At 44.9% G+C, this 27,750-nt stretch overlaps 1 protein-coding gene across 2 annotated transcripts; it reads left to right on the forward strand.

The window, feature by feature from the left end:
* The first annotated feature begins 814 nt into the window (after positions 1–814).
* LOC124272237 lies at positions 815–27,644 on the forward strand. Of its 2 annotated transcripts, none has more exons than XM_046707391.1 (8): positions 815–969; positions 13,371–13,561; positions 19,335–19,443; positions 20,634–20,750; positions 21,313–21,488; positions 22,419–22,698; positions 23,441–23,581; positions 26,676–27,644. In XM_046707391.1, exons 1-8 carry the CDS (start codon positions 933–935, stop codon positions 26,762–26,764), a joined length of 1,140 nt encoding a protein of 379 aa, XP_046563347.1. In that variant the 5' UTR covers positions 815–932; the 3' UTR covers positions 26,765–27,644. The 2 variants fall into 2 exon arrangements, with proteins under 2 accessions (XP_046563347.1, XP_046563348.1); XM_046707392.1 differs by lacking the exon at positions 26,676–27,644 and adding an exon at positions 24,353–24,587.
* The last annotated feature ends 106 nt before the right edge of the window (positions 27,645–27,750 follow it).

Here is a 27,750-nt window from a genome sequence, read left to right on the forward strand (position 1 = left end):
TTGCAAGAGCTCCAGTTTTTATATTTCACAACTTTTTAATAGCAGTATTTGTCTCCCAACTTAATGCCAGACTTCGGCCCTTGACAAGAAATTAGAGACATGCATTATTAAGAGGTCAACATCACCAGGTTGGTCCATGAGCCACCTCCTTGACATACATTATCAAGAGGTCAAACATCACCAGATTGGTCTATGAGCCACCTATTTGACATGCATTATCAAGATGTCAACATCACCAGATTGGTCCATGAGCCACCCCCTTCTAGCACGGGAATGTAGGCAATCACATATATTATTCATTTGTAATTGCTGGAATATTGATAAAAGCGGCGTAAAACCATACTCACTCACTCATACAGAATACCATTTCGTTTGTTGAACTTTAGGTAAAAAATATCACACACCAACATACCCCAATACCCACTCTCCTTCAGCGGTTCCTGTCGATTTGCAGAAAAATAAACAACTTTCTTTATGCATCTACCATGAATAAACAACACTAACAGCCTGATCTTCGTGAGGTGATAAGCTAAGGTGACCATACCAGTGGTCAAGCTGTTGACACGTCACAACGAAGGTCCGGGTTCGACTCTCCCCGATCATGGATTTAGGTAATCCAACAAGTGTTGAACCTAAAGTCCCTCCCTAACTTTACATGTTACAACTGAACAGAAGTTTTCTGAGGTGACGAGGAAGTTCCTGAAGGTACGGTAATCAACCATACCTCGGCTACCAAGGAGCAGTCTGACCTTCGTTTGCTCTTTCCTTGGTACTCCTGGAATGTTGCAGTCATATACTGTCAGTGGTCCACCAGGTGACCTACTCCCTTATCAGCTGCTTTCAAACACAGATATAAAGCGGAAAGCTTTTATCATTTACTGCGTAATTTCAGGGACGACATTTGTCTAAGTAGCTATCGGAATCTTATAACGATGGTATATGCGTCGTGCCTCATCCTTGTGGTTATGGGTAAGTTTGCCTTTCTTTTGTAACTATCTGCATCTTTCATGGACCTTTCAGGGGCGGTGGGGTAGCCTAGTGGTTGAAGCGTTGGCTCGTCACGCCGAAGGCCCGGGTTAGATTCCCCACATGGGCACAATGTGTTAAGCCCATTTCTGGTGTCCCCCGCAGTGATATTGCTGGAAAATTGCTAAAAGCGGCGTAAAACTAAACTCAGTCAGTCAGTCAGTCAGTCATGGACCTTTCACAAACACGTCCCCGTGAAGATGAGGCCACTGACCGGATCTTGTAGTAAAAGGCAATTAACGGGATCGGGTGGTCAGGCTCGCTGACTTGGTTGACACATGTCATTGTATCCCATTTGCGTAGATCGATGCCCATGCTGTTGACGGGTTAATGTACGTACCCAACATGTATCTTCAGTGGCGAGCAAACGGATCATGTGACTTGGTCCATGGCGTATCATTGTAACCCGACAGTGTTGCTCGTGACTCTTGGTTGCAATATCCCTGGCAAAGGATCACACAGATCCATCAAATTACAGACCCATATCTCTAACCAACTGACCCGAGAAGATCCGGGTTAAGAATTGGTCTTCAGCAACCCATGCTTGTAGTAAGAGGCGACTAACGGGATCGGGTGGTCAGACTTACTGACTTGGTTGACACATGTCATCGTATCCCAGTTGCGTAGATCGATGCTCATGCTGTTGATCACTGGTATGTCTGGTTCATTTATGAAATAAAGCTTTTGTCAGGCCCTTATCTCTCTCCGCTATTGTATATACCACTGTTTGAACCCCCAGTTAACTTCCTGGTCACTATGACCGCGAACCAACACTTTCCTGATCACGTCATACTATTGTGATCACCCTATATCATGTTGACCTCAGCGAAACAGTTTAATGTGAATTGCCTATGAGCTCTTTGGTCTTCGTGATGAAGGCTTGCCGGGCTTGTTGAATGCCTTGTTCTATGTACTTTTTTTTCTCGGCTTCGCTGACGGCAGTCTTACGAGACTTGGACCGAATTTCTTGTTTCATTCTGTGAAATTTTGCGAGTTCAGAGAGGACCAAATGAAACTCCTCCGTGGAGACTTTACTCTCTGTGAGTGCCGTGGAGATATGGTCGCTTACCGTGTTCAGCTTTGCTTCAGCTAATACCCTGATCTCGTCATGCTTCAAAGCTTTACGATGCAGTCTGCGGGAGGCAAACTTAAACACCAACCCTATCAACGCTGACACCCCAGCTGTTATCTTGATGCCCAGCACCGTGGGTGCGGCTACGATGGTGGTCAACAAACTGACACCTACTGCCCCTAGTCCCATGCAGGTTGTCATAAGGGCGATATCGGCCCCGTCCACGACATTGAAAGCTCTATGGTACTTCTTGCATAACGCTGCCCGTCTGTTGCGGTCTTGCTCTATAGTTTGGCATGAAATGCATGTGGACCCGGTTTTTTGTCAATATCTCTTCATCCAATGACCCAATCGATCTCAAACTGTGCAAGTGATGTTTTGTCAGACAACCTAATCACATTGTAAATCACCGATTTTATGCATTTGTATTAAAGAATCTGTCTATGTAACTGTCAACAAAATACACAGCAGAACGCAAACTGCTTGCAGAGGGAGGGAGCCAATGACCTGTAACAGCGGCAGTGTTGGGTCATAAAGGTCAACGTTCGTCAATGTAGGTCAGCTATGCACGTGACAGGTATGAAGAGGTGTTCATTTCTAGTAAATAGACGGCGAATGACATCTCTGATGACCCTGATGTCAAAAGAATCTAACTTTGGATGCCTACCTTTTTGTACAAGGTTTTGTTTATTGGTTGTTGGTTTATTTTTCACAATTTTTAGCACGATGTTCTTTTTCATGCCAAGAGCAAAAGTTGTATGTTTCATGTAATCCGACACCTTATTAATCGGTTTGCTACGTTTGCTCTTTTTAAAAAAATTCAACACATTTCTAATTTAACGTTTAGCATCATCTGAATCAGCTTTCATGATGACAGCTAGAAGTAGTCAATGTGAATGATCCAAACGGTCTATCACTGTGCAGTGCACTGGTAACTATCATGAACTGCACGTGCATTTACCTTTATGACCCAACACTGCTGCTGATACTGGTCATTTGCTCCCTCCCTCTGACAGGAGTTTGCGTTCTGCTGTTTATTTTGTTGACAGTTACATAGACGAATTCTTTAAAATGCATAAAATCGGTGATTTACAATGTGATTAGGTTGTCTGACAAAACATCCACTTGCACAGTTTGAGATCGATTGGGTCATTGGATGAAAAGATATTAAAAAAAAACCAGGTCCACATGCATTTCATGCCAAACTATAGTTGGTGTTTTATGTCGCATAACTGCCTCAAGCGAATCCGTCTACGGTTTTCAGTGTCTTCGCTACTTCCACTACAACTGGGTACAGGCCCATCCTGTGCGTATAATATATGCTACAAGATATTTTTTAATTGGTCTTCATTTAATAATCGATCAATGTACTTGAGGCTTGTAAGGCCTAGTTCCTTGTGTAGGTGAATAAGGGTAAGGCAATAGGTAACATATCATGACGAACGAGTGGGATGACCGTTACATGGCTTTCAACAACAGCAAGGATTATCGAGTCTGGAGGTTCGAGCAGCCAGCTGCGGATGATTGGAAAAAGTTCATGCTGGACACGTAGAGAGGGTTCACTTGTGCCGGTGTAACCAGATTGAACGACACGATTCGAACGTAGGTGTGGGCGCTGTTTGGTGCGCAGTGGCAAATGCTTTCCAACATCCTCGGTAAGGGACTGCTTAAGACACTCGAGGATGCTATCAATGCTCCAGTTGATCTTCCGAGTGCTATCCGATGCTACCAAGACGTGTTGGAATACGCCCGGTCGAAAGTCGACTACGTCTTCGACGCGGGATTGTACATGGCTCCGAGCGATATGCAACTGAGAGTAAAAAAAGTGGTGGGCTACAACAATGAAATAGTCATAGCCACGACCGACCAGAAGTCACGTCCCACCTCCCACGGGTGAAACGGATATAGTGGTGTCACCCCCGAAGCCCAGGGTTCAACCAGCACCACAGCCCCTGCCACCACACCGGGTGGCTGAAAATCAACAGCAGATCAGCCGTAAAACAGCGCTGGTGGTTGGGGGGATCGCGGTCGGCTTAGGTCTCATCTGGTTAAAAAATTCCTTAGCGGCTACGTACACCAGCAACAATGGCTGCCCACAGGTTTTGTCCAAGCCACATGACAGTTTTAGCCAGCGTGCTCAGCAGCCACGAGACAATACTACCCAGGATGCCGGGCAGGGCTTCGGCGGCCTTACCAGCAAGTTTAGCCAGGGCTTGGCCGAGTGATTTCAGATGTTTTTTTACCCAGTCTCTGACGTCGCCTGATGGGCTTGGTGTTGGAGGCATACCTCCACCTCCACCACCCATCAGCGATATGACCAGGGTTGATATGATGAAGCCCAGTGCTGTAAGAACGCTGGCGATGGTGATCCCTTGCTCTCGGAAGAGGATTCAGATCCTGTCAGCCAATGTTGTGTCCTCATTTAGGACTCGATCGATGGTTTCCCGCAAGCGGTTGATCTGAGATCGAAGCTGTTCCCGGTTTGAGGAAGCGGATTCCAAACGAGTCCGCCTCTCGTCTTGTAAGTCACGCAACCATTTTTCGATGATGGTTTTCAGAGACTCGTCATCTTGGACCTGACTGAGTTTTATTTTCTCGCGAGTGATGTGCTCATCAATTTCGTTCAGTTTCCCCATATTGTTCACGAGTTCTCCACGAACGGTTCGCAATGCCCTGTCTAGCCCTCGCAGTTCTCGAACAGGAAATTCGAAACACAGCAAGGGTTTGTTATGATACGTGCCCAACAGCTTTTTTATACTGTCCGTCGTTTCTTTGGCATCTCGATCATCGTTGAGTTCGGCCCTGACGTCTTGCAGATCTTGGGCGACCTTTGGGGGAAGCTTAGGCCATGCGCCGGCTTAATCTCGCATGTTTAATTCATCATGGATCAGTTGCCCACCATAATGACTGACTGGCGTAGACAACGCAAGCGGTTTTCTCGTGTGTTTGTTCATGAGATCGATCCCCAGATGAGCTTTCAATCACAGCGTGCCCTTCTTGTCGAAAGTCTCGTCCGCACGGATTGATGTCGTTTCTATCTGAGTTCAACGCGTTGTATTAGTCGTTGACGGTCGATGTTAAAAGTTCGTTGCTAACGGCGTCCCCCATGAATGAGGTGTCATCGCAATCCACATCAGCGGACGCACCAGCACCCAAATCATCAATCGGAATGTCATCCATTATATTAATTATGTTAAACTTATATATTTAATGTGTATAACAATGTCATATGGTAGGAAGCTAGACCCTTTCCGGAGATCAAGGGAGCCTCTAGGCGTTAGAGCCATGCGCCAGTCTGTGACCATCACCAATAATCCTAGCAAGATAGACCAGAACCAAACGCTGCTGGTTCGATTGCCCAACCTGGTCGAGAATGACCTCATCGTGCCCGACACAGTTAGACTGGCGTTCAATATTACATTGACCTCCAACAACGACAAACGCGAGCTCATGCGGAACGTAGGTCAGGCCATCACCAAGAAAACCACCATCAAGATCAGCGACAACGAGGTGTTGAGCAGCGACGTGTTTTACTGCTACGGTGACCTCTGGAAAAGTGACGGAAAACGCGTCAACGACGTCTACCATGGCATCAACAAGTCGACTAGGCTGCGTGTGGGCTACTGCTTCACGGCAGACCAGCTCGACAAGGCCATCGCCGAAGCGTACGGGAACAGGTTCTGCGTGCCGCTCGACTTCGAGTTGCTCACTGGGCACGTGCCTTTTTACCAGGCCACGCTGGGTGATAGGCTTGAATACGAGCTCACGTTCAACGACAACAGCAAAGTCGTGCGTACGCCGAATGGTGATGATGCCAGTTATGCCATCTCTGGAGTTCGACATGGTCACTAGCCCAGAGCTGGCCAGGCAGGTTCGAAACCAGTACTAGGGGAAGGTCACCATCCTGTATGACCGCATACTGTGGCATAGAGAAATCATACAGGATAAGAGCGACACGCTGTGGAATATCAACCTAAATGTGCCGGCGCGATCGATGAAAGGCATCCTGATCGTCCCCGTAGAGGATTACAAGCCCTTCCGAAGGGACAGGAAAACGTTTTTCAACCCCGAGATCACGAAAGTGGAAGTGACCATCGAGGGCGTGCCCAACCAGCTGTTCAGCGCCGGTATGAGGGCACACCAGCAGTGGGACGAGATAACGAAGCTACCGACCCGACACCAACACGTTATCAAGGACCTGGATCTAAGCTCTGTGCAGATCGGTGAATACCTGACCACGAAGTACGCGCTATGGTTGGACATGCGATCCACGGACGACGATCAATTGCACGGCAGCGGACGCCGCGTCGACAACGGCACTGAGGGGATATCCGTCCAGATTACCAAGAAGGCTCAACCCGCGGGCAAGTTGAAATTATATCTGTACGTGATTATGGACGCGCAGCTTAATATAGACAATGGGAGATTCGTGCAAGCCATCTATTGATCTACCTCGAGATGCACACTGTGCCATAGTGTGCGGGCAGACAGGCTGTGGGAAGACCGTTTTCGTGCTGGATATGCTGGAGAATTACTACCGGGATGTGTTCGACAATATCATTATCATGTGCCCTACTCTGCACATCAACAAAACGTACACGGAAAGATCTTGGGTGATGACGGACCCGGACGTGCACAAAGTCGACCAGGGAACATGCCTGCAGGATTGGTTGAAAGTTTATCACGGGAAATTTAAAGGGGAGTCGACGCTGTTTATCCTGGACGACTGCAGCGCTAATAAAGAGATAACAAAAAAGAGAGACATGCTATCGTATTTAGCCTTCCCCGGCCGACACGCAAAGCACAGCGTCTGGGTGTTGATGCAGAAGTTCAACTCGGTACTGAAAGACCTCAGGGAACAGACGCGATGGGTAGCCTTATTCCACTGCAAGGACAGGCATTCATTCGAGGAATGTTTGATAGAAAACGACGTGATGAGCAAACTTGAACGGGAACAAGTGAAAAGGCAGCTAGCCGAAACTAAGCACGCTAAGCTCGTGCTCAAGACCGACCAACCGTGGCTTATGAAGTGCTAAGCAATGCCAAGCATTAACTCATTAGAGTTAAGAATTGCTTGTTACATTATAGGATGGAGTGCAAAGAACTGTTGAACAACTGTTGGTGGAGGGTGATAAGCGAGTGATGCCTGATGACGACAAGCGAGAGAAACTTATGGCGCTGGTGGTTGGCGGCAAGGCCAAACAATACTTTGGGGACTATGCTCCAGATGAAATCCAGAAACTGGCTGCCGATGAGGTTGATAAGCTGTACGCGAGATATGAGTCCCGGCTCGGGGCTGAGATGACGCAGATCTACACAGGCATAGCGTTGTATGTCCTCCCCATTCCCCCGGAACGCCGGCTTTACCTGTGGGAGGACATCGAGAAGGACCCCTTTATCCAACACGCTTTGGGCGCCGTCAGCTGCCTGTTGTACCATAAATACAAACCCAAAACACAGGAGGCCCCACTACAAGTCACCAAGCAGAAGAACCCTAAAAGGGTCGCCGCCGGTAGAAAAGGCGGTCTAGCCAAGCAACATAAGAGTAACTATATATGGATTGTAGGCGTAACTGCTGCGGTTGCCGCGGTTTTCATGCTTTATAATAGACCACAAGCACCAACCCCACCCACAGCCTTAGCCCCACAGCCGGTAGACGTGAAGCTCCATATTATGTTGTAATTAAAGATATGTTTCTATATCATATACATGATGTCTGAGGGAAAAACGTTCGTTAACGAAGCATACCACGCCACCATGGTCGCCGGCCTAGCCGTAGGATACGCTCGGTTGACCAAGATGGTCCTCAAACAACCGACTATCAAGCTCGACTTCGACCTGCAGGATATGGGCATGCTCATCATGAACCTGGGTATCGCGATGGCCAACAAGGATATCCTTGTGAAGCAAGGGATCATACCGGGGAATATTTTGAAGTAAATACAGGCATATATAGGATGGCTACGATCGGTATGATGGTCGGCAGGGCTTTAGTCAATGCCCTGGCATTATCCGGGAGTAATTACCTGTTCTCGAAATTACGGGAGTCGAACGCAGACGAGGTTGAAGCGAAACGAAAACGACACAATATAGTCGTTGAACGATTACAAGCCGTGCAAGCCGAGTACACGAAGAAACGTATGCAGAGACTCGATCACATTAACGAACGACTCGAGCGTGAAAACCATGCCGTTCGAACGTTCAAGAATGTCGACATGACGTGAAAGAATACTACCTGTTAACTGGCAAATAGCTGGCCCCAATTGAGGAACCCACACTCTCCCAGTATTACGCACCCAGCCCGGGACAAAAGGATCGAGAATTGGCCTTTGTTGTGATAGGCCGAGCAGCGACTGCATTGATCGCAAAGCAATTAAACTAGATACACATATGAGCATACAATGAGACCTGCTCCTTATCGATGTCAGTACGTGCTTATGGGAAAAACCGAGACCTGCCGTAGGAAATGTAGGATGGAGGGGTACTGTTGTTTCCACAGGAGGTGTTTCGCAAAGTATACGTGCTCCGTGTGCGGTATCGGGGTTAAATGTGATTACTGTTTATGCAAAGCCCACGGGGCAAACGTCAACCGACACCAGCTTATCTACAAGAGGAAAAAGGACTACATAAACGACCGTAGGCGCCTCCTCAGGATAGGAGGAGTTACCTCCCTTCCCTAGCCAGTGACCCAATTAGAGACTGTGTACACCTAGGTATAATAATGCCTGCTATTCAATTCATTCGAATTCCACCCCCGAGTTTTGGCCTTAGAAGCTGGTCGATGTTTCTAGGTAAATGCAGTATTGATGACATCAGACCTCTGATCATTAGTGATATGTGCGCTTCATTTTTTACTCGGTACCGAACACACAGTAAGAGATTGTATACACCTTGGTATAACAATGACTACTGTCCTAGAGCTCAAGCATATTGCGAGAGATTGAGATGTAGTGGGGTAGTCTCGATTGAGGAAACCCCAGCTGTTTAGCTGACTAGACATACAACCCCCTCCAACGGTGAAACAACTCAAACAAGAAGCCAGAGAGCTGGGGTTGTCTGGTTATTCACGTATGAGGAAGCCCGAGCTCGTCGAACTGTTGCATCAGCACAGAGTCGTTGATCTACAGTTCGTACGCACTGAACACGCTGTAGGTAAGAGAGGCTGGCGCATGTATGTAGATAAGAACATAGACATCGCTGACGTCAAGCCGCTGATCGCTGAAAAAGTTAATGAGGAACTGAACGATTTGGGAAGTCTAAAGTTTCAAATAACGGCAAAGATGTTGCTCGATAAACAACAAACGGCGGTGCCGTTGAAAACGTTCAGCCTTACTTCCGGGGTAAACAAGAAGTCGCCACTCATGCCAAGACTATAGACGAGTCCATCAATGTCAGTCTTCAGCAAATACGGGAATATTTGGAACGCTTCACACACAGGGGTTCCGGGTGGGCCATGGATAAAATCGATAAACTCTATCTAGACATAGCTAACTACATACCTCGACTTGCCAGCCTACTTCAAGAAAACACAAGCCATGGTCAACATAAAAAACAGAGGGGTGGATTGCATGAGGTTAGCGATCAGGTCAGCCTTGTTTTCGACCGACGTTAATTCGAACAGACCTACGAGCTATCACCAAGACGAAGGGCTCAACTGGGACGGTATAGACGAACCCACACCCATATTTCAGATCGGTAAAATCGAGAAGCAGAATGCCATAGCCATCAACGTCTTTGGGCACGAAGGCAACAAAACGATCGTGCACAGGATCAGCCCAATGGGGGATCGCCGCGTGATCAATATATTCATGATCCAGCGAGGTGGTAAGTACCACTACGCATGGATAAAACACTTCAGCAGGCTGTTGCACGACCAATCAAAATATGACGGGAAAAAACACTTTTGTGAATGATGCCTTCACGGCTTCACGCGAGCTGATTTATTAGAATCCCACCGGGAGGACTGCCTAGTCGTGGGGCAGACGGCCATACGAATCGACATGCCCAATGAAGGCGACAATATCTTAAAATTCACCAACCATAAGAACCAGATGCCAGTGACTTATGTCATCTACGCCGACTTCGAAGCCTTGATCAAAAGCGTTGACACCAGGCCGACTCCCAAAACGCACAAAACGCAGGAGCATGAGGCCTGTGGGTTTGTATACGTGGTCGTCCAATGTAATGGGGAAACGAAAGCTCCCGTAGTGTACAGGGGTCCCGACGCGGCTGAAAAGTGTCTAAAGTGCTTGCAATGGAAGGAAAAAAACCAACAGGAAGAAATTGTACAATGTCGTTCCCATGCGTATGACCCAAGCCGACCGGCGAGCTCACGGCCGCAGCACTCATTGCCACGTGTGCGACGGCCCGCTGAATGGCCATTCGGTGAGAGATCACTGTCATGTCAAACTCAAAATCAACCCCAAGACAATCAACATCCCCGTGGTCTTCCACAACTGGAGAGGGTACGACTCTCACTTGATCATGCAGGCCATCGCGAAGGTCGACGTGCATCCCCAAAAACATGGAGAGATACATCTCCTTCTCCCTGAACGGCCTGAGGTTTATAGACTCACTTCAGTTCCTGCTGTCGTCTCACGACAGTTTGGTCAAGGCCAGCGATACCTTCCCCATCACTGATCGATACACCGACGCCGAGACTCGGGCCCCTGCTGATGAGGAAGGGTGTTTACCCCTACCAGTACATGGACAGCTGGGCCAGGTTCGCCGAGACCCGACTACCAGCCATGAGTGAATTTTACAGCAACTTGACCGACTCCGCCATCACGGAGGGAGATTACAGCCACGCCCAGAATGTGTGGGAGAAACTGGGCTGCAAGTCCCTGGGTTATTACCACGACCTGTACTTGAGAACGGACGTACTCCTGCTGGCTGACGTGTTCGAGACGTTCAGAAAGACGTGTTCCAAGCAGTATCAACTCGACCATGCGTGGTACTACACCAGTCCCGGTCTCTCTTGGGATGCCTTGCTGAAGAAAACTGGAGTTAAGCTGGAACTCCTCACCGATTACAACATGCACCTGTTCATCGAGAAAGGATTGCGAGGTGGGATCTCCATTGCTGCCAAACGGTACGCAAGAGCCAACAATAAGTATGTGAAGGGCTATGATGCTAGCAAACCCATTAATCATCTCCACTATCTCGACGCCAACAACCTGTACAGTTGGGCTATGAGCCAGTATCTACCCACATGGGGGTTCGAGTGGGTGCCTGAGATAGCGTCATGAGCATACCGCCGGGTTCGGGGGTAGGTTACATCCCCAAAGTTGACTTGGAGTAGCCAGCAGCATTACACAAGTCACACAACGGCTACCCCCTGGGCCCAGAACGTTTGATGGTGAACCCGGAGAAGATGTCCGACTACCAACAGAGGGTGGGGGGTAATAAGCTAGCCAACGTGAAAAAACTCGTACCCAACTTGATGAAAAAGACAAAGTACATCGTTCACTATCGCAACCTGCAGCTGTACCTGTCGCTGGCTATGAGGCTGACTAAAACACATAGGGTGCTTGAGTTCAACCAAAGCCCCTGGATGGAGCCCTACATCAGAATGAACACGGACCTGCGAAAGCTGGCCACCAGTGACTTGAGAAGAACCTCTACAAGCTCATGAACAACTCGGTGTTCAGTAAGACAATGGAGAATTTGCAAAAACGCGTGACCGTGAAGCTGGTCCGGGCGAAAGAGGAAGACAAGCTCAGGAGACTGATAGCTAGCCCGGTATTCAACCAAAGCAAGATATTCACCGACGAACAGGTGGCCCTACATATGAGGAAGAGCCACATCAAGTTCAACAGGCCCGTCTACGTTGGGATGAGCATCAGTATGCCGACAGGTGCTGTACACTGTACACGGACACGGACTCCCTGCTGATTGAGATTCGAACCGAAGACGTGTACAAGGACATGGCAAAACACATCCATTTATACGACACAAGTGACTACCCCAAGGACCATGCCATACACAGCACGGTTAACCAAAAGGTCCTCAGTAAGATGAAGGACGAGTGTGCTGGCATGCCCATAGCGGAGTACATAGGCTTGAGGCCCAAGATGTACTCCATCCTGAAAGCCGACAATAGCGAGATCCGGAAGACGAAGGGTGTCAAGAAGTACGTGGTGAAACAACACATCAAACACGCCAGGTTCAAGGAGGCCCTGTTCAGGGCCCACACCTTCAAGCATCAGATGAACACGCTGAGAAGCGAAGGACACAGGATATACGGACTGACGATAAAAAAGACATCCGTGTCGCCGATGGACACGAAGCGTTGGATAGCCGCTGATGGAATCAACACAGCGCGTACGGGCATGAGAAAATTAAACCAAAGACATAGCCATATGTAAACGATGTCACGAAAAGAGAGAAAGTTGGAGGCTATTTACTATAGCCCGCGTGGGTACTGGAAAGGAGTGAGCGCCATACATAAGCTTGCCAAAATGGTGAGAGTACCCCCTGAACGAGGCCAAAGCGTAGCCCCCCAAGCAAAATATTTAACACTTATCTTGTCGAGTAATCCCAATAGTATCCTGTAATTCATAGGCGATTCACATTAAACTGTTTCCTTGAGGTCAACACAACATAGGGCGACAATAGCATCACGTGATCAGGAAAGTGTTGCAGTTAACTGGGGGTTCAAACAGTGGTATATACAATAGCGGAGAGAGATAAGGGCCTGACAAAAGCTTTATTTCATAAATGAAGCTTTACAGAGGCTTTTGTTGTACTTGATCTCGTACCCCTATTGTATATACTACTCCCCCATATAGCTGAAATATAGCTGAGTGTGGCGTAACTTCACTCACTCACTCTTGGTCTCAATATCCCTCGCCAGGATCATACAGATCCATATCTCGAACCAGCTGACCCGTGAAGATCTGGGTTAGAATTGGTCCTCGGCACTTGCGTTGATCGATGCTCATTCTGTTGATCACTGGATTGGCTGGTCCAGACTCGATCTACAGGGCGCTGTAATACAGCTAGAAGAATGCAGAGTCGGCGTTTAATAACACAAAACAAATGAAAACTGAATGTTGATTTCAAAAGAATTTTCATGATCGTGACATTGGTTAATATTACATAATTACATAATTATGGACATTATAGCATCCGATTTAAACGCCAACAGTGCCCACATCAGAGTAATATAAATATTTACATTACAGTAATAAACCTGCCTTGACCTTCCTTTATTGTATAAAATAGATAGGTAAATAGCAGCACTCACTCACTCATGTTCGTTATACAACAGGGCTGGTGACCTCGAATGCCGATGTAGATACGGCCTGGATGAATTCTACCCTTCAAAACCACTTCTCTAAGCCCCGGCACCATGTCACCAACCCGACATACAAAGCTGCTGCCAGAGACTTCATCATGAACGAGTTCAGAAGTTACGGATTGGATGTGTACAATCAGACTTTCAACACAAATCTTGTGACGGTAATTTCGCTTTTCGTGCAACTCTTTCCCTTTTTCTGTCAAGGTGAAAAAATCACTGGAGCAGCATATATCGCCTTATCCCAAACACCTGGTGTCACTATTTTGGGAGTGTTTCAAAAAACACATGTGCACGATTCAAAAACACGTTTGAGTTGTACAACACTCTGCTTTTAGTAGATAATTTGCTTCCATGTAATTGATATAAGGTTTGCATGATACCATTTTCACAGGAGCAGTATACAATTACCTTATAGTGAATGTTCGGTGTCACAATTGTTAACAGAGTGTTTAAAAAACGCATGATTCACATATCGTCGGAGTCATACACCACTCTGCTCTCCAACTGCTCAACTGAAATATGTCAAACCCCCTACCGTGCGAGACCTCAAACTCCGAGCTAAAGAACGTGGGCTTGAAGGGTTATTCTCACATGAGGAAAGCCCAACTGCTCACCTTGTTGGAAGACACCGAGGCGGTCGAGTTAAGATTCGTGCCGACAGACCATGCCATGGATAAGTATCTGAGAAGCTGGAAAATGATCGTCGAGTCTAACATCGACGTCAACAGCGTCAAATCCCTGATAGCCGACAAAGTCAAAGAAGAGTTGGATGATTTAAAACGTATCAAATGCCATCCACCATCCACATGTCACTTAACAAACAGCAGACGGATGGCAGTACCGATCCATCGAGCCTTATTTCAGAGGCAAGCAGGAAGTCGTACTTCAATCCGACTCGATCCCTTCGACCCTCGATACCCTGCTACAAAAAATACAATGATCGTTGGAACGATGGACGCACAGGGGCTACGGGTGGGTGGCGGGAAGTATCAACACGATCTATTTGGATATAGCGAACTACGTACCATTCAAAGGCGGATCGTACCTAGACTTGCCACCTTACTACAGTAATAAAAAAGCCATTAATAACATTAAAAACAGGACGATGCTTGTGCAGTATATTCGGTGAGAGCTGGCTTATTTCCAGTAGCTATTAATAAGAATAGACCTTCAAGCTACCCCGAAGACGACTGGGATGGCTTAGTTAAACCCACACCCATTTCCTACTGGACCGGATTTGAAAAACTGAACCATTTAGCAATCGTCTTCGGACACGAAGGCAATAACACCATCGTACACCGAATCAGCTCCATGCCCAATGATAAGAGCAGAATCAATTTATTTATGACCGAAAAAGATGGTAAGTATCACTACACACATGTTGAAAATCTGAGCAGACTGTTGTACGATCAATCAACGCATAAACAAACGATGTCTGCACGGCTTGACGCGAGCCAACCTGCTGGAAGCGCACCGTGAGGATTGCCAAGGCGTGGGAGAGACGGCGATCTGAATCGACATTCCTCGAGAACATGAAAACATCTTAAAATTCATCAACCACAAACATCAAATGCCCGTGCCTTACATCATTTACGCTGACTTCGAAGCACTCAGCAAACAGGTCGACCACATCGCACCATCCCCGGAAAAAAGTTTTACTTACAAAACGCAAGAACAACAAGTCTGCGGGTTTGGGTACGTGGTCGGTGAAACGGAGATTCTGTAATCTACCGAGGTCCCGACGCAGCCGAAACGTTTCTCACGTTCTTACAACGCGAAGACAAAAACATCAGGGAAGCTTTGTCAGACCCTGCCCCCATGGATATGACGCTGGAGGATAAACTCGCTCATGAAAAGGCTCAGCGTTGCCACGTGTGCGACCAACCCCTGAACGGGGATGTCATGAGAGATCATTGTCACATCACTGGCCGGTACCGAGGTGCAGCTCACAACACGTGTAACTTAGAATCGATCCCACTAAAATCAACATCCCAGTGGTCTTCCACAATTTGAGAGGGTAAGATTCTCACTTGATCATGCAGGCCATCTCGAACATCTATGGCAATATCAAGTGCATCCCCAACAACATGGAGAAATAAATCTCGTTCTTGCTCAACGGTCTGAGATTTATCGACAGCGCTCAGTTCCTCCTGTCATCGCTCGACAGTTTGGTTAAGGACAACGATACCTTCACCATCCCCCATCGATACACCGATGAGGCAACTCGACCTCTGCTGTTCAAAAAGGGCGTGTACCCGTATGAGTACATGGATGATTGGCCCAAGTTCGACGAGGCTCAACTACCTCCCATCGACCGATTTTACAGCAACTTGACAGAATCCGAAATCTCCCAGGACGTTTACGACCACGCTCAGAGCGTGTGGAACAAACTGGGTTGCGAGAATCTGGGCAACTACCACGACCTGTACTTGAAAACGGACGTCCTGCTGCTGGCCGACATGTTCGAGACGTTCAGAATGACGTGTTTGAACAGGGATACTCTACAACAGGGATAGGTCACTCGCTTGCTTTCTTTACCATTTGTACTAATTAGCGTGTGCCTCGTCATGCTCCAACGCACATAGTGACTTGGTTCGTTCCCAGCGCAACTTCGGCTGCGTTTAACAGTACTTCAGCCAGTGTATAGTATCAGTCGGAATTTTACAAAGAATGAATGAATGAAAGAATGAATGAATTAAGAGCTAGAATTATATGTGAATGAATGAAAGAAATAAAGAACAAGAATAAAAGAAAGAAATACATATGTGAATGAATGAAAGAATAAATGATACACCACGGCCATCCCTCCCCAAACATGTTAAAGAACGCAAAACTATCGGTAGAACACATGTGTTAACATCAGCTGTCCTTTTTTTTAAAAATCTACTTTGAGACACTTTTTTTTACATTAGTAACTAATTCAGATATCTTATTGCATGTGTGGAATGGCATGGGCTATAAAACTCAAGCATCACAAGCATCAATGGCGTATCAGAACAGATCGGCGATATGTCATATTTTTCACACACCTCAAATACACCCTAACAAAAATAAATAAATTATAAAACTATCACTATTACTTGCAAATACCTTTCACCTGATGGTATATTCCCCTCATAAAAGTTAAAAGGTGAATGTGAAAGATGTTTTAGAACAATAACTAGAAACACCCTGTAGTATTTCAATGGCAGATCGGCAACATTTCATAATTTTCACACATCTCAAATACACCCTAACAAAAAATGTTTAGTTATAAAACTATCACTATTACTTGCAAACACCTTTCAACTAAAGGTATATTTCCCTTCTAAAAATTAAACGAATATGTGAAAGAAGTTTTTAGCGATGGAATTTAGTCTTTCTTCGCTGTGTACCGAGAATTGAAGCCAGTGAGCTACAACATGCCGACTTGAAACTTTACTACAAATCTACTGTACAAATACTGATACTAATAACAATAATTTGACTTAAAATGAAGTGACAGAATAGGTAACTTATCTTCTTCATGTAGGTTTTAAGTTGTCACAACGCTCAGCGTATGTAATCAGCTGTTTGAAATAAACCGGGCTCAATCTTAAAAACTACGCTTCCGCCATATTGGCTACACTGGTAACGTGACGAGCCGAGGCATACGCTAAGGGGCTCTCCGGGGAGTGACCATTCCCTGTTATATATACTAGCCACATAAACAAACTGTGCATTGTCAAAATATTATCCCAGTTGATAAGTACGATAACAATGTCAAAGGTACATATAAACTTTATTGGAGGGATCATAGAGCCTATCAAACGTGCAAGGAAGGCTTCTGGGATGTCACGCCAGATTCTCTCGAGGTCTGCTGCAAGGTCAAGGACGTTATCTGGCGGATGAGGAAGACGGTGTAGACGTCGATCCATCTCGTCCCAAACATGATCTATTGGGGAGAGATCTGGTGAATTTGCAGGCCAAGGCAGCAAGTCAACGTTGTGGTGTTGCAAGAAATCCATAGCAACCCTTGCCGTATGAGGGCGGGCATTGTCCTGTTGGAATGTTAACCCGGGGCCATGACGTTGCAGTAAAGGAATTGCCACAGGTCGAAGAATCTGATCCCTGTAGCCCAAACACGTTAAGTTGCCCTGAACAATCACCAAAGGAGTTCTTTGACGTGCTGTCATTCCACCCCAAATCATCACGGAACCACCACCAAAGCGATTCCTCTCCAAGACACAGGCCTGTGCATAACGTTCTCCCACGCGTTTATAGGCATGTTGACGTCCATCACTATGGGAAATGTTAAACCTGGACTCATCTGTAAAAACAACATTTCTCCACCAAAACAAGGGTCTGGGGACAAGATTTCTGCACCACATTCGGCGAGCTGGTCGATGACGTGTCAGGATAGGCCGTATGGCGGGACATCGTGGTCTGATCCCGTGATGACGTAAACGTTGTCGAACTGTGTTGGGGTGGATACGGCGAAGTCCTGGATGGTTTGGGCAGTCATCACTGCAGTCTGAAACCTGTGGCGAAGATGGGTCACCCTTATCCATCTGTCCTGTCTTGGCGCTGTTACACGTGGACGTCCAGAACGTCATTTGTGTTCTGGTAGCGTCTCACCAGTGCAGAAATGGTGTTCCGGTGGCAGTGGAAACGTGCAGCCACTTGTCGTTGAGACATTCCCCCACGGACCATCCAATGGCCTCATGACGTTGTGCAGACGTGAGCCTTGGCATGCTATGCGTTTCAATTGCCGTTTAATTTTTTGAACGATCGCAAGGGCAGGGGTTGAGCTTTCCAAAGTGACAGTATTGTGTAGCATTCATTTGCTCTGTTTTTCTTTCCCAGAATGCACGTGCAACAACGTATTGCACGTCTCAAGGACGAACCCACTGACGTCACGGAACGTGGCACGTGCATGCATGTTGGATACATGTCACTAATCTCTGAGTTTAAATCCTTATGTGTCTACACAGGTTCGATAAATTTAGATTTTAAATTTTTATATGCACAGTTTCTTATGTGCCAAGTATAGTCTCCCTGGTTTGAAACAGTATCAACTCGACCCTTCCTGGTACTACACCAGCCCCGGTCTCGTGGGATGTGCACGACATGCACCTGTTCATCGAGAAAGTCATGCGCCAACAACAAATAAGTGGAAGGCTACGACTCGAGCAAGCCCACCAATCACCTCCTCTATCGCGACACCAACAACCTGTACGGTTGGGGCATGAGCCAGTCTCTACCTACGGGCGGGTTCGAGTGGTTGGATGATGAGATCGATATCAAGAGCATCATGCCGGATTCGAACAAAGGCTACATCCTCGAAGTGGATTTGGAGTTTCACACGGTATTACCCCCCTTCTTATTAAAGATTCATGGCAGACCCACCCCATAAAGTCGGCGCTGAATATTATGGCTACGTTTTAAAAACAAATCGAGAATTCACCCCTCCAATAAACCTTGCAACACAAACTGTTCAAGAAACCACATTCAGTCAGCGCTCATGTATGAGCGCTGGTGTGACATACATAATACATGGAGAGGGGCTAACCATGTCAGGCCAGGGCTCATGTAGGAACGCTGGCGTGACATACATACATAGGGACTAACTATGTCAGTAGAACGCTCATGTAGGAACTCTGGCATAACCTTTACACCTCCACTCACTCGCAGAAAGTTCTGTCGCTACCCCGACTCGAACTGCAAACGCTGGGTTACTAGTCCAAAGCTCTAACCATCACAATGGCGAGCCAGCTGATACTTTAATGCTCGGAACTTTGGGTCTACGCTGGCGGCACATCAAAGGATGGTTCGCGCTACACCCTCACTATTTTCATTCATACAAATAAGCCTCTAAGCTGCATCTGATGCAGAACCCCCACTGTACTACTACTACTACAACCAACCAGTCAAACAATTACATGGTATGGGTGTTCATATTTGGATATTTTTCAGGTGAAAGGTGTAAATCTCATCGGTATTTCGAAGGGAAAAGATTTCAATACAAGTAAAGATCAGATTGTTGGAGTCGCAGCGCATTACGACACCATGAATAACACACCAGGTAAGCATTGTTATGGCAGTTTTTACAGCCAAAAAACTGTAATGTACCGTTTCCGTTCCCTATTAAAAATATATGCCACAACCACTTCCATAACCTTTGCGATGCATCACCAGAGTCATCAGTACCATTCCTTTGTCACAAGAACGTGTCCTTTCAGTATCGCATGATCGTGTGTTCGAGTCCAGAATTACATGTTTCTATATTTGTTAGCACTATAACCCTGCATGTTGGTTACATCTTTAGCACTTATGTGTAAAAACAGCAAACAAAATATATTTTGCTTTTATAAAGCGTGATTAGTCATAAGCATGTCCTTTTTTGTCTCTTTCCTTCACATTATCTTTTCAATTTTGGATCGATTTTCCTATTGAATACATAATTTCATGATACGTCCAATAGGAACTGTGTAATGTCTTCAATCAACGTTTTGATAGCTCTAATTAATGCTTTAGCCATTACATGAAAATCCCGGTTAGCATTGATATTCAGTAACCCATGCTTGCCGTAAAAGGCATCTAACTGGATCGGATGGTCAGGCTCGTTGACTTGGCCGACACATGTCACCGTATCCCAACTGCCTAGACCACTGGTCTGGGCCAGACTCGATTATTTTCAGACTACCGCCACATAGCTTGAACATTGCTGAGTGCGGCGTTAAACAACATTCAAACAAGTTACCGCTAGATCTATAGAAATATGATGACAATATACTTCCTTTCAAAAGTTTAGACTCACATAAAACACTCACTATATGTTATGTATATATATTTGGTTACATCGAAGACTGATTTCTCCACTAACTTGGGGGAACCAACTGCAAACCTTATGCAGAAGAATTGCACGAGGATCATGCATCAGATGTATGTGCAAATATCGTGCATGTAAACAGCTGCGTCGTAGTGTAAAGTTTTGTTAAGAATTTTTCACCGACTTCAATCATTTCTTGAACTCATGACAATAATCTTTTCAACGTTACGAATTTGTTTTACAATACATAAGTTCATGTGTAAACAGTACCTTTAAACAGTATGGAATATTTTGCAAAATTTAGTTTAGAACAGTTGCCTGAAGTAAGTGGCTGTATGTACACTAGTGAGTCTAAACTTTTGAAAGGAAATATTATTACATTACATGACCCATGGCTCTTGGCCACGTGGACGTTACTTTGCTCAGTGATTCACCCCATGCAGGTGTCGACGACAATGGTGCTGCGGTGGTGGCTATGCTCCAAACTGCCAAACATATGGCCAAGTCCAGGCGAGACTTCACTGTGATCTTTGTCGCCTTTGACTTTGAAGAATGGAAAAGTAGGTAGAGCGATGAATGAATGTCTGAATGAAAACTACTTTTCGATTCATTAAACTTATCTGGAAAGCTTCAACGGTATATTTCAATCTTTCTCTAAAGCATAGGTTATTGTGACAAGGCAAACAACACACAGAATCAGTGTTAAACTTTTACTTCTGTGACTGATATGTACATTCGTCACTACTCGACCGTTTCTGTAACTTCAAAGAACCCTCTCGATGTTTGTTATGCGCGAAAATACGACAAACCAATCAGAACACCCTTAATGATTTCGGCGCTTGGATAATAATTATCCCCAGTACTAAACTCGTTTTATGTCATTATGTGATTATTAAAATATCATGAAAATTATATATCGTTATATCCTTTCCAAGAGGCAGAGTCGCTATTCGGCTTGACCCGGAATAACACGAGTTGGTCACGAATGCTGAAATATGTTTAACGATAAAGCCATATTGAATCCAAATGTTGCATGTTTGAAGAAAACAGCACATATTCAGTCCCACCTTAACATACATTTTAAGCAAACCCAAAGCTTCTGTTCTGATATTTTCTTTAAAGACCTTACAGAAGAAGCGTGCACATACCTTAGTTGTGGAAGCAGGAAGTTTGTCAGTGACTGGATACCATCCTTCTGGGCCACAGTTCCTGTTCTCAAGGGGTTTATCGTCATGGACACCATTGCAAATATACAGGAAAAAACAGATACCCAAGAACTCCCAGCGGGACTGGAGAAGGTAGTATTTTAATACTTGAACGATTCTAACCTAAAGAACCATCAGCACCTCTGATCACCGACGTGTTTTTGACATGCATACCGTTATACAGAAATCACGTCCTGGAATAATAACTCACGGAATTACATATATGCAGGCAACAAAAGTCGACCAAACGGGTCGGCCTGAGATAAATATAATCAGTGAAACGATCTAAATACGATGAAGTTTTTACTATGCCTGGCCTTTCTGGAAATTACCCAGCTGGATGTTCAATTTTTGTTCATGGTTCAGTTTCCTTTGAAACTTTATGACATCAGTGAAAACAGTTTCTTCACTATAAGCACCCAAGGTGCGGTGTCGAAGTTAGTCGTTAGATGGTTAGTTGGGCGTGGTGGGCGAGCTGTCTAAGGCGCCTTGCTAGTGATCCAGCGAGGTTGAGGTGTCGGGATCGAGCACACCTGTGACCGGGTGTAAAACCTTGGAGTCAACTTTGGGTGCAGACTCTTTCAGTGTTGTCACTAACCCTTGTGTACAGTACACAACCCTGTGCACTTAAAAGAACCCACGATCAGTTGGTATATGACCACATGGTGGCCACATGAATACGTACAAACACCTAATTGTGGGTACAGCAACGTGCAGTGAACTTGGACAAAGGACTGTGACTATGTGTCCCAGTCCACCCAGCTGTGAATGGGTACCTCGTAAGGATGGGAAAGCCACATTAACTTGGTGCGCCTAGTGGCTGCAAGAGTTGTATGATCCTCAGGGAGTTGAGATTGATAATGCAATGTGCCGTTGAGATTGACATCCAGTGATCGAGGGTAAAACAGAACGCCTGTTAGCAGCCAAGCTGGCACTCAGGGCTACATGAATAGGTGTAGAGAAATAGAGAGATAAAATACAGTTAGCCACATACAAAGTATATTAACATGCATCTCTCTCCAGTTTGCCCCGGGAGTTAACAACAGCGTTAACTCTGATGGCAAAAGAGGAGACTTCCTCGCCGCAATTGGGCGTCCCTACGACTCCGACGTCCTTGACGCCTTCGTCACATCCTACGCCGCCTTGGGTAAAAATGAGTTCGAGCTTGAGAAGATCAACATCAGCGTTCTGACCGACAAGACACTGACACAGCAGCAGTTCCTGATATTCAATGACCTCATAAGGAGTGACCATTACTCTTTCTGGAAAAATGGCATGAGGGCAATCTTCTTGACTGACACAGGTACAGCTTCTAAATTAACGAGTAATTATCGGAAAAGAGAGTTTGTGAAATAATTGAGTTTCAAAATTAAAGGGGTGGTGAGGTAGCCTAATGATTAAAGCGTCTGTTCGTCATGCCGAAGACCCGGGTTGGATTTCACGCATGGGTACAATGTGTGAGGCCCATTTCTTGTTTCCCCCACCGTGATATTTCTGGAATATAGCTAACAGTGACGCAAACATACTCACTCACTCAAACTTAAAGAATGGGTTGATATTTGGTGTAATGCTGACTACTTCAACGTCGCTTAGCTTCCACATGCCTGAAACAACTGATATTGAAATTGCCTTTCTCCGTACTAGTGGGCAACGAATGTGCAAAACTGGAATGACCTTTTGTACATTAACTACGGTGCATTGACGTCAATGCAGTTTGATTCTGCAGGGTGAGTTTAGTTTTACGACGCTTTTAGCAATATTCTAATAATATCACGACGGCAACACCAGGAATTGGCTTTACACATTTTACTCTTGTGGGTTATCAAACCTAAGTCTTCGGCGAGACGAGCGTATACTTTAACCACAACGCCACCCCCGCCAGCCGCCCATGGTGCTTTAGGTCGCCAAAGACGTGGTCATCTTTTCGCAAACACCTGTTGCCGTCACTGACTTTTAGTGATCCATTCATATGATTTTTCCAACTGTGTTAAAATCTGAGTCAAGTCAATTCTGGATATTCTTTTGCACTGACGTTTCATATTCAGCTAACTTCCGAGGGTATATGAAGAATTGTTACCATAACTCCTGCGACACTCTCAGCCAATTCACCCCCAAGATGTTTCAGTTTCTCGGGAAGACTACCCAAGCTCTGATTGATACTGTCAACAAATTGGCGCCATCTACCGGTAAGTTTGTTTGTTTGTTTAACGCCGCACTCAGCAATATTCCAGCTGTATGGCGGCGGTCTGTATATAATCGAGTCTGGACCAGAAGATCCAGTGATCAACATCTTGAGCATCAGCCTACGCAGTTAGGATAGGTATTAGCGAGCCTGACCACCCGATCCCGTTTGTCGCCTTTCACAACAAGCATGGGTTGCTGGAGACCAATTCTAACCCGGATCTTCACGTGTCTCTACCGGTAAGAGCACTTGGGAATTTACTATAAAGTATAGGATATTCTCTTGGCGGTACCTTTTTCGTACATTTCCCAACATCATTGAAGACTAAATTGAAAATATCTCTCATATCAAAGTAAGAAGGCAAAAAGCCACCTTTAAAACTATTGTGTATAAATTAACAAAATGAAACACATTATAAGGAAATGTAACCTAAAGCCGTAATTTGAAGAATAAATTTTCTAAATTGGACTCGTAAAATTAAAGATTAATGGTTGATTGCTTGCTTGGATTGGTCTCCATTAAACTGTGTTTCTCAAACGAGGCAGGTACAAAAGGTTGTCACGCTGCGTGATGTGGACATTCCCGTCATGTGGATTACTGGTGTGATTGCTCCAGACTTATTTATTTAGAAACCTCGGTCACATTATTTCACAATTGCTGGCTGCGATGTTAGATCCAGCAGTAACTCACTAATTCACTTCATCAGGTTTACAGTTTATACACATTTAGAACGAGTCTCAGGTCTTAGATTGTTGAAACTAATTTTGTGTTTTAGATCGAACGGGAGGGTTCTTGTTTGGCTGAACCTATGCACAGCTTTGCATTCACAGAATCATCCATTAAAAAGATGATGCAGATGTTGTTTAGATTAAATTACTACAATTAAATGTTTTGACAAAACTGAAAACCCTAGACTTTGAAAAATCTCCTCTGTCTATCTGGCCAAGAACCATTTCTTGTCTGCACAATGAAGGAAAGATAATAATAACTAATAAAACCCTATTTCACCAGCCACGTGTAATAGTTGCGTGTATGTACAATGTGTGGAATCGTGTGCAGGTGTTCTGTCACAAACATCGTCTTGACTGTAACTGATTGAGTGAGAATTACTTCGCTGCTTTTAGCAATATTCCAGCAATATCACGAAATGGGCTTCACACATTGTACCGATGTGAGGAATCGTACCCGGGTTCATCGTGACGAACAAACGCTTTAACCGCCAGACTACCTCACCTCCCCAACTGAAAATCAGACGCACCGTAAGTGCGTAAATTGAATTAAGTATAGTTCGGTTTGATGAAGTCGAGTTTAAGCATTTGAACAAAACGTTCATCAACAGTCAACAAGTACTCAACTGTCATGCGTTCCTGTGATGTGTTCAAAACATTCCCCACCACATGGGTACAATATGTGAAGCCCATTTCTGGTGTCCCTCCCCTGCCGTGAGGGGCGGTGGGGTAGCCTAGTGGTTAAAGCGTTGGCTCGTCACGCCGAAGACCCGGGTTCGATTCCCCACATGGACACAATGTGTTAAGCCCATTTCTGGTGTCCCTCCCCTGCCGTGATATTGCTGGAAGATTGCTAAATACGGTGTAAAACTTGAACCTCACTCACAATATTCACAACACCTGCACAATCAGTGCCAGGAGTGGTGTTGTTACAGACAACCGTTACTGCTTAATGTCTACTGTTCAGTCATTCGTCACCACGTCCACTCGCCTCTTTCCGTTACCTCCAAGAAGACTCGTCCCCCTTTCGATGCTTGTTATGTGCGAAAATACGACAAACCAATCAGAACGCACGTAAATGACTGCGGTCCTTTGGTAAAAATAATCCTGAGTACTTAAATCGTTTATGGCATTGTGTCATTGTCTAAAATAATCATGAAAAATATATATCGTCATATTGAAAGTACAAAGAACTTAGCTAACAGGATTTTGATGCCTATTATGAAGCTTTTGATAAGAATCATGCTATTGACCTGAGAGATTCAAATACACGCACGTGCGTTTGTTGACATGACGTTTCTCATGGGTCCAACTGAGGGTATTTCTAACGATCTTGCGGGCTTGCTGTGAAGATTGTGCGTGCGCTTCAAACAAGTTTAGGAAATGTATTCTTAAATCGCTCCGAGTTTCAAAACAATAATATGAGACATATATCTGCATGTAACTAATCAACTTTAATCTTTAACATTGGGCATATATGTCACATCTCTGGGAATATTTTAGTCTGACTTTTTTATCATTCATATATTTTTCAGCGATTTCATTTAAAATTCCACTTGGGGTATGACAGCAAGGTTACACCAATGTTCAGTTTGAGAAATATTTTAAGTCCTTTTTGAGTTTCTGCTTTGGGATTTAATGTAGCTTTTAAAAATTTTATTTACATATTTAATCAAACAAATCCCATTTGTGCTTATCAAACCCTATTTTGAAATATAATTGGAAATATAAAGTGAACATCTGGTAATAATTACGTCAGAATAAGCCTGTAACAAATATGTTTTTCTCCTTCTTTTTGTTGTATCAAAGAGGTTTAATTCTTTAAAAACATAAACACCAATACAATGTATGATTACTACGGTGATATTATGTACCATTGGAATCAAACAAGAATAGAGTTATCGTTCCTGTTTAAAGTAGTTCTGATGTTCATACGCCAATATGAAATCCTTCCAGAGGGGCACGAGCCGCTTTTCGGCTTGTCCCGGAATAACACGAATTGGTCACGAATGTGTGTGCAGCATGCCTGTCTACAGTTGATTTCGTACGCATTATCGTTTGTTTGTTTAAATTAACGCCGCAATATTCCAGCTATATGGCTGCGGTCTATAAATAATCAAGTATGGACCAGATAATCCAGTGATCAACATCATGGGCATCCATCTACACAATTAGCATTCGATGACATGTGTCAACCAAGTCAGCGAGCCTGACCACCCGATCCCGTTAGTCGCCTCTTACGACAAGCACGGGTTGCTGAAGACAAGCTCCTATTGATGTTTAGTGGATAAACACACAATAGGATTTGTGAATATTTATTCAGAAATGTACTATGTCTTGTATCAAACGAACCGAAAATTTCTTTTTCAGATGCATGTCCCCTGGTGGTCAAGGCAGCGTCATTAACGACCCTGACAACGCTCTTATGCATCGTATTTGGTTTCGAGGCACATTTCTGAACGTGTAGCGCTTTCTCGAGACCAATACTACCCCTTTACATTTTACATCGTCGATTAACTTGAGTATTATATGTCCATTCTAACATGATAAATATCATTCACTGAGCGCAACCATTAGGTCTGGTTTGAATAAAACATCGACAGTTGCAAAATTTGGTTTCGCTGTAATGGCGATAAAACATGCAATCTGATTTGTGCACTTTGCATAGACAGTTACATAGTACACAGGGTTTAAGCATGATATCACAACACCTCTCTAAAAATGAACAATGTTTTTCTCTCAACAAGACTAACTATCCGTCCTCAGAGGGAAGCGACCATATAATGTATTCAAAACAGAATTACATATTTAGATTACAATTTTAAATTTAAAAATTCGAATGAATTAATGCAACGTTGCATTAAATCGACTCTTGCGCCCTCTACCTGTCGAACATAATTTCATGCGAACCCCATAGACCAACGTCCCGCTCTTTTCGAATATCCTACGCAAAATCTGTCACTGAAACCACTTTTGCAAACGCCGATAATACCGCGTGCGACAACTTTCGATGCATGGAGCAATTGTCTACATTCCATATATGGCAAGTGCTTTCTGTATTGAAGCTGTTCGCCTCGAAGTTTCAATTATCGATTTTAGGCAAGTCGTAAGGGATAATAAGTCTTTTACTGCGCCAAAAGGAAGCTAAAGTGAGTGCATATGCCCCAATATATATGATATAGGCCAAAATATGGTAAAAGATGTGTGACATTGTGTCCTTTAAGTTCAGTAACAGATCCCCATCATTGCAAAACAATACGTTGAAGTCAAATCGTAACTCTGTATATCCCTGTCTCATAGACTTAACGCTTGTAAAATTTTAATAAACTTGTTACTGACTGTTGAGGTTCTGTGTTTTTGAGACCGCCTCCGTGGTGTAGTGGTTAGAGCGTCCGCCCGGAGATCGGAAGGTCGCGGGTTCGATCCCCGGCCACGTCATACTTTA

The sequence above is a fragment of the Haliotis rubra genome, unplaced genomic scaffold (genome assembly GCF_003918875.1).
Source record: "Haliotis rubra isolate DU_JTF1 unplaced genomic scaffold, ASM391887v1 Scf1677, whole genome shotgun sequence".
NCBI classification, from domain to species: domain Eukaryota; kingdom Metazoa; phylum Mollusca; class Gastropoda; order Lepetellida; family Haliotidae; genus Haliotis; species Haliotis rubra.